The sequence below is a fragment of the Diuraphis noxia genome, unplaced genomic scaffold (genome assembly GCF_037042655.1).
Source record: "Diuraphis noxia isolate RWA-SAM2 unplaced genomic scaffold, SU_Dnox_SAM2 contig0004, whole genome shotgun sequence".
Lineage (NCBI taxonomy): Eukaryota > Metazoa > Arthropoda > Insecta > Hemiptera > Aphididae > Diuraphis > Diuraphis noxia.
This window is the reverse complement of record NW_028301714.1, coordinates 44,202,817-44,219,925: the sequence shown is the minus strand read 5'-3', so window position 1 is coordinate 44,219,925 and position 17,109 is coordinate 44,202,817. Positions and strand designations below refer to the sequence as shown.

The 17,109-nt window shown below is 28.4% G+C and overlaps 1 protein-coding gene across 1 annotated transcript; it reads right to left on the bottom strand.

Moving 5' to 3' along the window:
- Window positions 1-8,595: 8,595 nt before the first annotated feature.
- Window positions 8,596-10,079, bottom strand: LOC149056098 (uncharacterized). The gene has a single exon (XM_089227604.1). It carries the CDS (start codon window positions 10,077-10,079, stop codon window positions 9,612-9,614), a length of 468 nt encoding a protein of 155 aa, XP_089083730.1. The 3' UTR covers window positions 8,596-9,611.
- Between the last annotated feature and the right edge of the window lie 7,030 nt (window positions 10,080-17,109).

Genomic DNA, 17,109 nt, shown 5'->3' with positions numbered 1-17,109 from the left:
AAAACCTTTCTTCTACAGTATTATAATTTATAATAATGTTGTGACTAAATAAACACAAATACTTATATTTTTAAATTATTTATTCATATTTGACGATATTTAATTTCACAAAACGATACTTACTAATTTAATAAATGTTAACTTTTATAAAACATACTCACCGAGTCTTGGTAGTCTTCTGTGTTTAGGCTCTCTCTACGTTCCAAAACTTTGACTGTAACTTTGCACTTCACAGCTTGCATATAATATAATATAAATTAACACATAAAGTTGTTCCATTTCATAGTACAATCATTTTAGTTGAGAAATACACAAATCATCAAAATATATAAATGCGTTGATTAAAATTAATTAATACTATCCATATTCCATACCTACGTATTATATTATGATTGTTCATGTATGTATATACACATATACTTATATACTCTATAAACAGTAATATTGTTTGATATAATATGTTTTATTCAAATAGGATAGGTATACGTGCTTTGTGTATATTTGTTTAAATCTATATAAGAGATTCAACATATATTTTCCATTTTTCGTCCACCATATACTATACACATATATATATATATATTTATCACACAAAGCCATATTTGATTTTGACGTTAAACATTTTTTGTTTTTTAAATTATGTTTATGACGAGATGTTATTTTTATTACTTCCATAATGTTGTCAAATTTAATAGGCTAAAGTGTATAACCATGATAGTGGTCCAAAAATTAATTATTACATATTTCAGTGAATCATAAAATACAACGCACTCAAAGCGTTTGATGCCGTCAACCTTTCATTTCTAGTGAAAAAAATTATAAAACCTTGAAATAGATGACCTTATTCTATCAGTGTTTAAATTATTATATACATTATACTTAACGGAAAGGTTTTGAACTGTTCTATATCAAAGTATACGAAGCAATATCATCTGGAGTTTTTTGAAAAAAAAAACACTGTGATTCTCTTCTCCGTTATTTTTACTTTATTTTTATGACATCGTAATGGATTTTCCAGTATTTATGTAAAATGAGTATTGTTTATGAATAACTTAAGGTTATATAAATTATATGTTTAATATGTATACGTATATTATATTTAAATTTCTCGCCAAGGGATACGCAAATATGAATAATAATTAAAATAAATACATTTTTTTAATATAAATCAAAGATCAATATTAATACAGATCATTATCACAGAAAAAAATTCTACTGATTATTATTACCTATAGGTACATTACTAATTAACATCTCATATTAGAACCATTGATATTATTTTGATTTCATAACCATTTGACATGTACATATAAACGATAAACACGATAGTTCCTTTTCTTTTTTACGTTAATTGTCAGATTATTTATTCACTGTGATTTAATAATTTTCATTGAAAATTAAAAATTTTACTTTTTGGGCGTCCGTTCTTAATTTTATTTCACATATATTTCACGTTAAGATACACAGTACATATGATTCAGATTACCATCACGGAAAATAATCTACCTGTTGATGAACATTTTGATATCCTATCTTCTTCCTGTTTCTACTTTATATTATAAAATCAATGTTAGAAACAAATATGAAATAAACCATGATTTTTAACCATTTAAGTAGTAAGTACTGTCATAGCGTTTTCTAAATCTGTTTGTGATCGTCGACCGAACTATGTTTCTTTTAAAAAACTTATTATAAAATAAAAATGAATAAAAATACTAAGTATTTAACTATTAACTAAATTAATAATATTGTTCTACACATAAATATCAATAAAAAAACCAGTTGTAATATTACCCTTGTATTTAAAAATTTAAAATTATTAAAAAATAAAAGTCATTAAGTAATGATTAAATATATACTAGTTATTGCTTCTAAAAAATAATAATATTCTTTGTTCATAAGATATAATATCCTATTAATGTCTAAATAATCAAAATGATAATACTTTTATTTTATAGCTTCGGTAATCAAGGTTTTTTTTCTGTAAAGAGTAGAATCTAGACTAAATAGGTATTTCAGTATTTGTTCATAATTTTAATCGACATGTAATCACTTTAATTATATTATGACTAAATTTACAAACTTAAAAAATCTATTCATGATTTTCAAAATGTTTACAAAGGATTTCTGCAAATGTTAATACAAACAAAACAGAAATTTACTAGATTTTTCAAAATTGTATTTGGTATTTATTATTATTATTAGCTTTAATAGTCCTAAATATTATAAAATTAAACGAGACCGATAGATTAGAATCTAAACATTAAATAGAGATTATTAAGTGTACTTTTTTCTTTATTAATAATATACACAATCTGTACACAATCAGCACAATAATAATACCTATGAGCTAATTGACAAAATTAAAATTGAAAATGTTAAATGAAGAAGTCACCCACCGGTGACACTTCGTCTTTTAATGATTTTGTTTTATACAATTATTATTTTCCGTCATTTTTTTTTTTTTTTTGTTATTTGGATTAAGGGTTAGTAGGTCTCTGCACCATTTTCGTTTAAAGCAATGAGGAGGGTTACCAGAGATGGTTAATGCAGTTGAATTTTTATAAGTTCGTTTGAATGAGAGTTAAGGCGTAGGTGGAATCATTTATAATAATTTTATGCCTCTTCCTGAATTGTTTTCATGTGTAGGTCTTTATGCAGGGTGTGAATTTATACGTATGATGGAGAATTTGTAATTTTTCTTAGTGTTTTATTTTGGAACCATTGAATTTTATTTAAATCAGAAACTTTTGCATTGCCCCATTGCTGTAGATTGTATGTTCAAATTGATTTTAGGAGAGATTTGTAGAGAGGTAATTTAATATTTTGTTTTGAGTGTTTGTTGTTGACGATTGGGGTTTTGAGTATTTGTAAGTGGTGTTTAATTGTGATGTTTTGGCTTTGATGTGGTGAGACGGCAATCGAGAGTTAGAGAGAGAGAGATATTTAACATTTTGGGATAGGGGATCTGAGTAAAAAAGCGTTACTTCTGGACATGGTGTTAATTAAAGTGTAAATGTAGTATGTGCTGATTTGGAATGATTTATTTTAAAACGTCACTTTTTATACTAGTCTTCCATTAATGAAAGATGGTTTGGTAGGTTTTTGGAGGATATAATATAATCTGGACTAGATGATATTATGACTTTATCGTCCGCATAGTCTGCTACTAATGTGTTGGGCGTGGTCGGTTGGTCGAATGTATAAATATTGTACAGAATTGGGGAGAGGATACCATCATGCGAAACACCTGCCGCAATTTCTGCTATATAGAATCTGAAGAATCATAATGGACCTGGAAGGGTCGGTCTCCGAGATATGATTTAAGTTTAATGTAGTATGTTGAGTGTAGGAATTTTTTTAATTTGTATAGCAATCCTTCATGGCACACTCTATCAAAGGCTTGTGATACATCAATGAATGTGCAGATACAATAACTTTTTTTTTGAAGGCAAAGGAGACAACGTCAACAACTCTACGAACTTGGTGAATAGTCGAATGCTTAGCACGAAAACCAAATTTATAGTCTAGTAAGATTTTTTTTAATCAAACATGATATGAAGGATACGTCTTAGCGAAATTCTTTCCAGTATTTTGCTAAAAAACGGCAATAAACTGATCGGTCTATGAGAATTTAAGGAATCAAGTTATTTATTTGGTTTGGGATTAGGATGATTTTAAAAAATGTCTAGAAAAAGGGGAAATATGAGTCTTTGGGTAGCATTGAAAATGTGGGTAAGGGGGTGATGTCACATTTCGGTGAGTATCTAGAAACTTCCATTGTAATTAAATCAAATCCAGGGGATTTCCTAAGTGAGTATTTTTGTATTGTACATTTTACTTCACTGAGCGTAAAGTGTTTTAATGGTAGAGATATGGGTAGAGGAGAGTCTACATTTATTTGTTCATTGTTTGTAGTAGCTATTGAGAATGTTTCAATGAAGAAATTTCATGAAGATTATTCTTAAATAGTTTTGCTTTTTCAACGTCAAAAGAAGCTAGACTACAGTATAAGTTTTTTGTTGGAGGCGATGAGGCTTTTTATTGGAGAGTTTGTTTTGTTGCCTTACAGATTTTCAAATGAAATATCTTTATTTTTATATAAAACTTTCTTGAGAGAGTTAGCAAAGTTATTGTATTTTTGTTTGAGAGATGGAAGACGGTATTGTTGTACAGGGCTCTTACTTTCTGTTTTTCCACTGAGTGTACGTATATGACTCGGTAATGAAGGTCGATATGAAGAGGAATGATTTACTACGAAGGTGGTTGACCATGCCGCTGATTGAATTACATTTGTGAAGTATTTACCGCTAAGTCAACATCATCCGCGGATATTAATTTAATATTAAGTTTTATTAGCAAGATCATGAAATTTATATCGATCAGTTGTGGCATTAAAGAGTTTGGGAAATTCCGGGCGTGCTAATGAATTTTCGTTAAATTTTAATATGACTGAAGAGTGGTCTGTATAAGTCCAAGATGTTATCAGTAGAGTGAAATAAATTCGATGGGATTTTTTTAATAAATCTGTCAAATATATCTGGGTTTTTAAGGGCAGAAGTTGGCCAGTGATTAGGGCCCGGGGAAGAGAGTATTTTAAGTGTCTTAATACTTGTGAAATCTCGTAAGATAAGTCCACATGGGTTATTCGTATGGCATCCCCAACTTTGGAGTTTGACATTAAGAGGACGCCACACCCGCATGTGTTGTCTTCGTCGTACAAGTGCGTAGCATAGCAAATTTTACGCTCAGCAGATCACGTTTATCTCCGTTATTTTAAAATTTAGAGTGAATTGACCTATTATAAAAATTAAAGACAAGATTATTACCGAGTGCATCTCATAGGCTTTTTATTATATTTTAATTTTAAAGCGAGTAATGAGTATTTTAAAATTGTAAATAATTTTTATATCTAAAAATACTCATAACTTGGCTTAAAATTAAAATATAATAAAAAGCCTATGAGATGCACTCGGTAATAATTTTGCCTTTAATTTTTATAATAGGTCAATTCACTCTAAATTTTAAAATAACGGAGATAAACGTGACCTGCTGAGCGTAAAATTTGCTATGCTACGCACTTGTACGACGAAGACCAACACATGCGGGTGTGGCGTTCTCTTAAAGGCGCCTCCAATTATAAAATTGTTGCCAAAAGTACAAAAATAGGTATTGAAATCTGCAATTGTAATGGTATGATTTAGAGATGAGTATAGAGCAGCGATTTTAACAGGGGTATTATTTATGTTGATCAAAATCACACAGGACTGTAAGAAGTTCTGACAGAAGTTTGGAAGAACATCGAATGCTATGGTGGATTTAATCAGTACCTATGGTGACTCCGCCATGGTCCGTATTATCTGGTTAATTGGCTTTCAGTAATTTGTGACCTGGAATATGTACAATAAAGTGTTGAATAAGATGTGTTTTCATAATTAATGCGATATCAATACGTTGGTTTAGTAATACTGATTGGATTTGAATTACATGATTTTTGAGGCCGTTCGCATTGAATAGTAAAATTAAAAGGGATTTGTTTGTGTGTATGTTATTCATCATTTTGTATGATCTAAAGATTGATTATTACTTTGGTGGGTAAGAAGGATTAAAGTTAAAGGATTTATTAGAGATTTGAAGTCCTCTAGCAGCTGCTGGTGGGGCATACTGCATTTTGTTAAGAATTTAATGAATTATGAATACTATAGTTTGATTTTTTTTTAAAAACAATAAAAATGTATTACATTTTGGATTTATATTTATATTTTATTTGTCATCTTACTTAAAATAGTGTCGTAACTTGTAATAATCTACAAAAATATAAAAATATAAAATATAATTATTATTTCTATTCCTAATTCAATATCAAGTAAGAGTGAATATACCTCACACCCCCCTAGTATTCATAAAATAATACAAAATTTAATTATTTTAGCGTCAATTTTAAAATAAATATGATATAATGACACCAGTAAACTAAACTGAATGTTATTTGATAAATTATAACTATACATTATTATATTTTAAAACAATAATTACTAGAATTGAGAAATATTGCAGTTTTAGCCATGGCAGCAAAAGTTACGACGGATACAACTAGTACCTACCTAACAACAAACGAGTACCTACCTGGAATTCGATCATTCAAATCATGGCTTATTTATAACCTAACACTTATTGGTTATTATTTATAATTGATCTTATGACATCTAAAAATAATATATTTGTATGTTCTATATTTGTGTTGGGTTAAGACATTTGATTAATAACGATCAATAATAGTGCATACATAAGTGCCCAATATTCTTGGTATTTCAAAATATATCCTACTGATTTTCACGAAAGCAAAACTACTATTAAAAAAACACATTATTTTGTGAATAATTACCCAAGTATTTTTTTCTGATCTAATTCGAGTAAAATCAAACTTAATGTATACTGTTATTAATTGTTTGTGTAAATTTACACAAAATGTGTGGTAACACTCATTAATAACACCATGTGTTTATATTATATAAACTATACTGCCATAATCATGTAATATTACACATTATTGTAATTACGCATATAAAAAAACACTGATGCAAAATATAAAATACTGTAGTAATATATATAATATACTATACTGTCTGTACTACGATATAACTCTTGAGTACCTACTAATCGTAATAATAAGAAACATTTTAATCAGTATAGTTTTTGAGCGTAATTGAATGATTTCACAAATTACAACATAGAATATAATAAAATTCAATTTAATTATTTTGGATCAAGATCTATTTAAATAAAAACAGTTCTTCCGAGATAAAATGTATTGCATCACTCGTTGCGTGGAATAGTTAAGTAATGTAAATTATTATATAAGTTTATAATGTTCACTACCTATTATATTATACATAAACCTTTTCAAATCGTATTGGAGCATTGCCTTAAATCTCTGACGTAAAAATAATAGTTGCCAACAATAAAATAAAGGCGGGTCATTCAATATTCACTACTTACTTAGTAGGTACATAATATAATTATTGTTAACAGTAATTCTGGTATATATTCTAGAGATACACATAATACATTGATACATTTAATGACCACCGATATTGGTATAAATCACAATAATAATAAAAAAATGAGAATATTGTTCAACGCTATTCTCCACCCCGTGCGTCATCACTGCAATCAATATTGATTGAAGTGTATTCAATATTGTTGATTTTAAACTTCTAGGCAATAACGAATAACGATATACCGCTCAATACTTATCTCATCAGTTATTGAGTCTTATTGTTATTATTATTATCTATTCTCAAAGTTATTCGGTCACCTTGAATTCAAATTCAACACTACCCTGGCCCCTCGAATTTAAATATCGTAGAAAAGTGTAACTTCTTGGAATAAGGATTTATTAGGTACCTACCCGTCTCCATGTCGTATTGTCTACTCTTTCATGATACAATTATTATTATTTATTTACTCAAAAATAGTCATTATAATTTATTTTTTAAAGAAAAAAAAATCATTAAATATATGGTTATTTTATTACATTGCAGAAATCTTATTATATACCCACATTCGTAGAATATATTATCTAATATAATATGAGATTTACATAAGTTTTGTGCTCTAACCAGTCTAACCAACAATATGAATTAGTGCGAAATAATTTAAAGTCATGTTTAATGTAATAAATTTACCACCAAATTACATAGTCACATGTACCTTAACTATGCCCTATATAATAATATATTTATTACGCAAATCTGAGGTAGATATTCTCTTATTTAAATCTTTTTTTCATGTATACCCCACTCTTGTATTTTACATATTAGATTATAGTTCAAATAGCTAAGTCTTTTGCCTTGGTTTAAAATATTAAACGATTATTGGGTAGCTTAAAAGTCTCTTGAATATCACCAGGTAATTACAAAGTAAATTAAAAATACAAACAAATTTCCAAATTGTATTCTGCATAATTACACAAATAATAACTACGTGCCACGAATTATCGTTAGTAAATATAGGTAGTAATAAATAATCATATAAATGTCTATTTAACGTCAATAATGATAAAAAGCATAAATTTATTGTTTTGCACACTTTTTCTTTTTGAAAATGTAAATTCACATAAATATTTACATTACTTCTCGAAGGTATAGAGTGGTATGTTATAAAACCACAATTAAACATAACCGAATTAGTGGGGAAGGGAATCGAGGATTACAACACCTCCCCCGCCACCACATTTGGTTGTACGTGACTATTTATTAAAATTGAAAATAACTATATTATGTTCCATGATATTTAAATTACTTTATCTATAACTGTTTATTATTATTATTATTTTTTTTTTTTGGTATAGCTTTAATTGTATTACAATTATTATTAACTATACAAGTCCCTTATCATCAATTATATATTTTGCTCATAAAACATAATATATAATCTACTAATAGGTGCTACATGCATATAATATATATTATAAATTATAATACACAGTGCCGTAGAAACCGCGGTGCGGGCGGTTCGTTGCACCGGGGCCCCGCGTTGCAATTTCTAATATGTGGCCCATACTTAAATAAAATAATATAAGAATGAATAATCTATACTAATAACAATTTTTTTAATAAGATCATGATATAATGATAATGCCGTTAACAGTTTGTTATTTTAGTACAATATAGCACCGCCAGGCTTCAAATTAGCACTCCCAGTTCCCATATAATAACATGTAATAATATAATTACTTTTAAATGTTTTGAATACATTATATATTATGTACAGTATAATTGCTTAATAGCTTAAATAAATAAAGAGTAGCGATTACATTAACATTTATACAATTTCAACTTAATTATTAGTTATTAGTTTGTCTATACCTACTTACAATGTATTGAAGAAAAATTGATTAAAATTTTAATTAATTATATTTGTATTATAATTAAAAAATCAGAATACAAATAAGTACAAATTTAAAATTATTGCAATACAGTTTATTATATTATTAGTGGGATTGTAGACTGTGGGGGGCTAAGCCTCCCACAAATCTGTGTACCATCAATTATATCAGCACCCCCTATATTCACACCCAATGTGCGCTTTTAAAGGGGCCACAGATTAAATTTGCACTGGAGCCCATCTATAGAAATAAAAACTACGAATAGAAGCTACGGCACTCATAATACATTACGTACCTATGTCAAAATTTACATATACATGATAAATGATTCGTGCATACCTAAACGTCCTAAACTAATTAGATTGCTAATTCGTAATAACAGATGAAGTCAATATCAACCAATTATGATCCTAAGCTGTTGGAACAGTATAAATAATACGTATAGCTATTGCCTGTTATCGCGTGATGCTTACATAGGTATAAATTCCCACAAAATTGGTGCCAAATAACAGCTTTATTAATTTCAACAGTTACCAATTTATTTTATTATGTTTTTAGTGTAATGGTGTACATTTTACATTATATTATACAAGTAAATCACATTATTTTGTATTTTAGTATTCAATAGGTATATCTCGGTGTAAATGTGTAAGAATATATTAATATGCATTTTATACACGTATAACGATTGATTATAAATACTAGTAATAAATAATTCTTTTTAAAAAAAATCTGTCATTAAAGTTTGCTTAATATTACTTTTTTCTGCCACGACGTCTTCCAAATTATTTAATGTAGAAAAAGCCTTATCATCCATACCTGTAGTAGTCTCGACAAAATTCCTTAGTGTTTTTAAAGCATCTTTAGCTTGTTGAATTGTTACTTGGGTAAAAATGACTTCCTCCTCATTTTGTGGTTCGTCTTCACTCTCGCTGGTATTTTCGATGGTTTCTGATAAAATTTCGTTATCTGTCCATGTTCCACATACCTGTACATTATTGTCCATTTCCACATAATGTGAAAAATTGTTGTCGTCTAAATTAAGATGATCAGCAATAAAATTCCATTCATCATCAGAAATAGTAGTTGAGTTATCTAATGCAATTATATCACCGTCTTTAAACCCAGCTTGTATGAAGCAATTCAATATAGTCTGTGGTGTTACACTTCTCCAAGCCTTATCGGACATTCTTATAGCTTCGAGTATGTTTATAGATAATGATTCGTTGTTATCGATATTATCGACTAATCGTCTGATTATTTATTTTCTATAAAACATTTTGAAATTCTGTATAACGCCTTGGTCCATGGGCTGAAGTATAGATGTTGTATTAGGTGGTAAAAAATGTACTTTAAATTTTAATGGAACTTAATTCAATATCGTGATTATGAGCTGTACAATTATCTATGAATAGTAGAACTTTTCGATTTTCTATTTTCATTTTTCTATCAAAATTTAAAAGCCATTCACTAAATAATGACGAAGTCATCCAAGCCTTTTTATTTGACCTATAGTCAACTGGTAAAGATTTAATTCCTTTAATACACCTAGGCTTCTTTGCTTTACCAATGACAAATAATTTTAGTTTTTCAGTTCCAGACATATTTGATCCTATCATAATTGTAATGCGCTATTTACTGTATTTTCCACCCGAACATTCTTTACCTTTTAACATTAATGTTTTATCTGGTAAGCATTTGAAAAATAAGCCCGTTTCATCGACATTAAAAATATCATTAGAAGAATAACCTGCTAAGACATCAGGAAGATTTTTAATCCAATTTGAACAACAATGTGTGTCTACTGAAGCTTTTTCTCCACAAATAGTTCGAAAAACTACATCGTGTCTTTTTTTCCAATTTGTAAGCCATCCACTACTAGCTTTAAAATTAGTGTGTCCTAATTTTTGTGCATATTCGTTTGCTTTTTCAAGTAAAATTGTTCCATTTAATGGTATGTTTTTATCTCGACACTGAGTAAACCATTTTAGCAAACATTCATCAATGTCCAAATAAGGAGTCATCCTCATTTTTTTCATATTTCCACAAATGAATCTCATTATTTTCTCTTTCTGTTTAATGATTGACGACAATGTATTTGGTGGAATATTGAATTCATTGGCGATTTCACATTTTTTACGGTCACCTTTTTCAACTAACTGTATTAAACGAACTTTATCCGAAATTGAAAGAACATTTAATTTACGCTTCTTTTCCATTTCACTACAAACGAATAAACGAACTACGAAAGACTACAAACGTGACAACCAACGCGCTAAATCACAATCGCTATACTGCACAATGTATGCAATGTACTGCACAATTCCTGTTTTAACCGTAATAAAAATATTATTTGTGAACTCGAGATAACGAAAAACGATTAATTTTATATCGAGTTATCGAGAGCAAAACACTATTAAGTGTAACAGTAGTTTCAAGGGGAATTTAAAGTAGTTCGAGATAACGAAAAATTCGAGATAGCGACGTTCGACATAATTATTAAGAATCTACTGTATTTATAATCAATGATATAACGTATGGTTGAAATTTGCAGTTTCTCTATGCTAGCTTACTTTTTTAAATAAATAACGTTGACACATAACTTCCCACTATTATTATTAAAATTTTGAACAACTTATCTCAAAACAATATTTCAATCATTTTTACAATTTGACTGCGTATCAGTACGAGCTTACGAAATTGTTCTCTTTATGATATAAAATCCAGTATCAACTTAGGTATATATTTTTTTATTTTAGAAACCAATCATCCACATTAGATAAAAAATGCTCATAAAAATCAATAAGTTAAGTAATATAATTTTTAATCACAAATTTTCCAAACTACACGATATTGTATTAGTATTACAGCTTATTCGTTAAAACAATGAGTGAACAAAAATATACGTATCTCAAGGGCGCACCCAAGGGGATGGCTAACGGGCTTTAGCCCCCCCCCCCCCCCCCCAAATGGCTAGCCCCAAACATTTTGATAATTTTATTAGGTTTATTGACAATTGACATTTGACTTTAAATTATTATAAAAAAAAAATTATCAATTATCGAAGTTGAAACATAAGGGTCCCCAGGTGAGACCTCTGTTGTCTATTATTATCGTCACGACGTCGTTAGTTGAAACTGTGTATTGTGTATGGGATACCGGAAACGTCTAGATTATACATTTTTATCGATACAATTTAGTTTATCGCAAACCGCAGGTATCTTTGCATTAACAAATTCCACTTTCATTTTATTACTTATTAGTTATTTAGTAGATTAACTAGTATTGTCGTACAACTGTTCAAGTCGACATCGTTGGTTTTTCGCGAGCTGATTTATTTATTTATTCATTTTTAATTGTTAATTGTTTTTTGTTTATTCAAATGAGTGCATTTAAAATTTAAATACAATGAATCGTAATAACTCTGGATCATTATTAAATTATTTTAAAGTTGGGTCACACACCACACCTTCAGAAGTCCAAAAACAATCAGTTTCTAATATTTCTATAGACAATTCATCGGCAATAAATAATGATGCTACAGCTACATCAAATGAATAATGTGGTTAGGTTCGGTGTAGTATTCATTCTTCGCGAGATACAAACTAATGTTGAAAATGAATTTAAAATTATTTTCGATGAAGCAAACGAAATGGCTAATGCTTTAGAACTAACAATTACTATGCCCAGATTAACAAAAAATCAGCAATTTACCTATCTATTCCATGGCTAGATTCTTTTATAAACAATGTATCCGACCGATTTTTAAAGCATAAATGCATTATTAAAAGTTTTAAGTGTCTTTTACCTACTGGAAATCCTCCTAATCAAACAAAAAAATCACAGTATTTAAAACTTTTAGAATTTTATAAAAATGATATTATACCAGAAAATGGCGTTAACGGCGTTAACGCTATAGTAGCCGAATTTGATTTATGGTATCAAAAATTCCAATGCCCAAATCATTCATTACCACATAATGAAATCGATGCATTAAATTTGTGTAATGATACTCTATTTGAAACTATATTTATACTTTTAAAAATATTCTCAACGTTGCCTGTTTCGACTAGTACAACAGAAAGATCATTTCCCACTTAGAGAAGAATAAAAACATATTTGAGAAATACAATGAGTCAGAATCGACTGAATGGATTAGCTATGCTTCATATTCACAGAGAAATCGATGTTCAGACTTCAGAAGTACTCTCAGTATTGGGGAAAAAAGGACCAAGGCGTCTCAACTTTATAATTTAAAAGGTTAGATTTATAAAAAACAATCACTATATTATTCATAATTTTAATTTTAATTAATAGGTAGGTAATATTTATGTTTTACAGGTATAATATCACCGCTACGGCGTGACTTAAAACCGGAACAAAAAAACAAAATTAGTTAGTTAAAGATTGTAAACAAGCTTTAAGATTTCTGTACATATTTCAAAATAAATACTACCTATTAATATTAAAACTATTTGAATTTAGCCCCCCCCCCCCCAAAAAAAAAAAAAAAAAAAATTCTGGGTGCGCCCCTGACGTACCTATACATACATATAACATATTACACCTTATATAATACCTTATATTTATCCCTTGGATATTCAGTAAATAATTCATATGATAAATTACCTCTAACAAGACATATAAAAACATATTATGGGTACCTGGTACCTGCAGTATACTAAAGGTAATCATAAAAAGCAAAAACTAACTTTCCCTTATAGGTACATACGCGATACGCAATACGCTACCTATATACTTAATACCGTATAGTAAGTTTCTACTTTACGTGTGTGCTTTACGAATCATCATTGAGTAGATCATTATAATGGAGGTGTTTAATGCTTAAATTTACTATCCCTAGATATAGATAGCCTATTGTTGCCTAGGAATGTCATAAAATAAAATAAAAAAATAAAATAAAATAAAATGCTTAAATTTGAATTTAATGTTAAATTACTGTATACGAAAAACGATTCTGAGTAGAAACTGTGTGTTATACCCAATTTCTGAGGATATTTTATAACATTTTATCATTAATTAATATTATTTAAATGGTATATTATGTTGAACTAATTTTTACAGAAAATATCGCACTTATTATAATTGTATAAGTCAACACCTGCAGCTTAGTTTATCTATAAGTACGGTGTAAATATACGTCATAGTATAAATTAGTTTAAAATTAGGTATGTCTACTATAAATATTTTGAATTTCAAATTGTATTATGTGTATAATATAAAAATATTCCCAAGTAATGACGAAATGTTTCAAGACCCTTCGATTAATATTTTTTGAATTATAACAAAATAACTTAAATAATTTTTTTCATCCCTTATTACTCAGAAGATATGAATACGACATGCTATAATGGTGGCTAAGAACCTCCACTACACTCAATACAATCAGCAACAATTTTTTAAATATACATGAAATTTAATAGGTATTCCATATAGGTACATATTAAATTTGGACTATTCAATTGAGGAATATTATTATTTTTTTATTAATAACACAATACCTGACTAGATAGTCAACCAATGATATTATCATAAATAATTTGTAACAAAGTATGTACTTAAAATAGTTTAAAGGCAAATCTACCTCAATTACTATAGGTAGTCATCCTTTTACTTTAGAGTGTTAATTTTAAACATTTTACTAAACATTTCTTGGTTTATCACTTCATTGTATTTCCTAGTTTAAACATTGAGACACCGAATTATAAAATTAATGTGTGTGTAACTTAATTCTGAAAACAAATAGCAATAATATAAAGTTAATATTCAATTATTCATTTGGTTTAATTGTGTCTTGGTGAACATTTTTCATATCTGATGAAAAAAAATTATAGATACATTAAACAATAACTGATAAAGTGATAATAAATAAAAATATATGATATTAATAATATGGCTGGTGACTAATTTATCTTAAAAATAATATTCATTTATTTTTAATTTTTTTAAATCAATAAGACGCCCTTTAAAATGCCAAGTCAAACTAAATACAGTTACTAAATAAAATATGGTAATCTTATTTAATTTTAAAAATGAACAAGGAGTCTGGGGGCTCAAACTATAGCCGGAGATCCAGTTAGCAATCGTGGATCTGCGTTCCGGACCAGTTCAACCTTGTTTATACTTATACATATATAATCTTATTTCTTAAATTATTGTCAATGCTTTATTTAGATAATTGGTAATTATTGTATTATACGACTTGATTCCTTTAATAGTAAAAACTTATTATATCTTGAAAAGTATTTACGTTTTTGAAAATATTAAGCACCAATAAAAAAACGTAGCATATTATTAACTGTGATAGTATTCATCGCGTGATGGATTATTCAATACGGTATTACAATTTACAATAATAATAATGAAACAAATTAACACGTCTAGTGTCCTAATTTCTGTGTAGATAGGTAGGTATCTGGTAGGTACCTTGTACCTATATTATATTAATGTAATATTCTAAATATAATAAAATAATATTTAAATATACAAACGAAAAAATGAAAAAAACGAAAAAGTAGGTAGGTAACGCTTTGCTATAAAATTAGATGTTTAGAGAAGTCACTGCAATGAAAATGTTAAATTTGAATTCAATGATATAAATTGTATAAAAATAATAATTCTGAACGAACATTGTATGTCGACTCTCATCGTGTAATTTATTAATTCATGATTAATCCTATTATAGGCATTAGTATTAGTATCCAGAACCAGAAGGTTAAATTAATTTTTTTCTCAAAAATTGCGTTTGAAAACGTTGTAAATTAAGAAAAATTGGAATTTTTACATAAAACCAGTATTTAAATATTTTTCATATTTTCAAAATCGATACCTACCTTTTATTTTTTTTCAATAATTATAGCTAAAAAATATTCATTTAGATAGTCAAAAATGTAATTCAAGGGTTCTATTTCATAATACTAGCTATAGTCTATGTGAGTGTGACTATGCATAAGAACTGTGATAACCAGCATACAATAATATAATGACTAAATAATATCATTTAATAATTAATAATTTCAATAATAGTATATAATTAACATTTCAATCCCATTCATATACAGCCTAAATACATACGAGTACAACAAGTTATAATTGATTGCGTAAACTTAGAGTGAAGTAGGACTATATAGTAGGAGGTATACTGTAACAGTCATACGAGTATACGACATACACATATTAATATGTCTAAGATAATAGCAGTTGATTATATTGATGGACTATGGTATATCTTTAATCATGATTTATAATAGGTAGGTATAGCCCACGATTTAAGATGATAGTCTGCAGAGTAATAAGCTACAGAGTTTGCCATAACCATTTTAAACATGAAGATTTTAAAAACATATGGGAATCTGGACAAGGGGTCAAGGGGATAATAAATAGACAGTGCTGCTTATAATTGTTATTTATATATCTAATATTATGTAAACTCAAATCTTATTCAATGTAAAAAATACAAATATTACTTTCAGATTTATTTGAAACGTCCTATGCGGCTATACTACGGGTAAATGCAATTCTGATTAAATTTGAATAGTAAGTATTAAATAATAATACATAATATTGAGCAGTGAGTTAGTGACTTAAGACGTATTGTTAATGCGCGTTGTGTTCTTATTTTATAATGATGCCATGGCTCAGTCTGTTTTGAAAAAATATGGCCGGAAGGCATAATTTTAATTAAGCCATGATTATGAGTAAATGTATATTATGGTGGTATCTCTATGGCTCTACATTAATTAATTAATTATTTAAGATATATATTAAGACCTCGATATTTTGAAATTGCCCAACCATATTTTAAAAACTGGCGCCACTGAAGATGATTACCTATAACCTAACCTAACCTATGAAATAAAAAAATAAAACAGTGTGAGTGTGTGTGACGCGAACAATAAAATTGAATCGGACCGGAAACGCGAAAACGCCGAGAGCGAGAGAATTTATTGACTGTGGCAGCGCCGGCGGCACGTAACCACTGGACCAGGACGTGTCTGGCGTTGTAGTTCGGGGATGCGTCAGTAGGTCACCTGTCGCACTGATGTGGGACAAGAGTCGCCACATACGAAAATGACCACTACCACCAAGGTTTATAAACCTTATTATAATACATTAATTATAATATAATATAATATATTACCTTTATCTATAAACCTTGCACGACCACAACTTGATATTATTACCTATATATATATTAT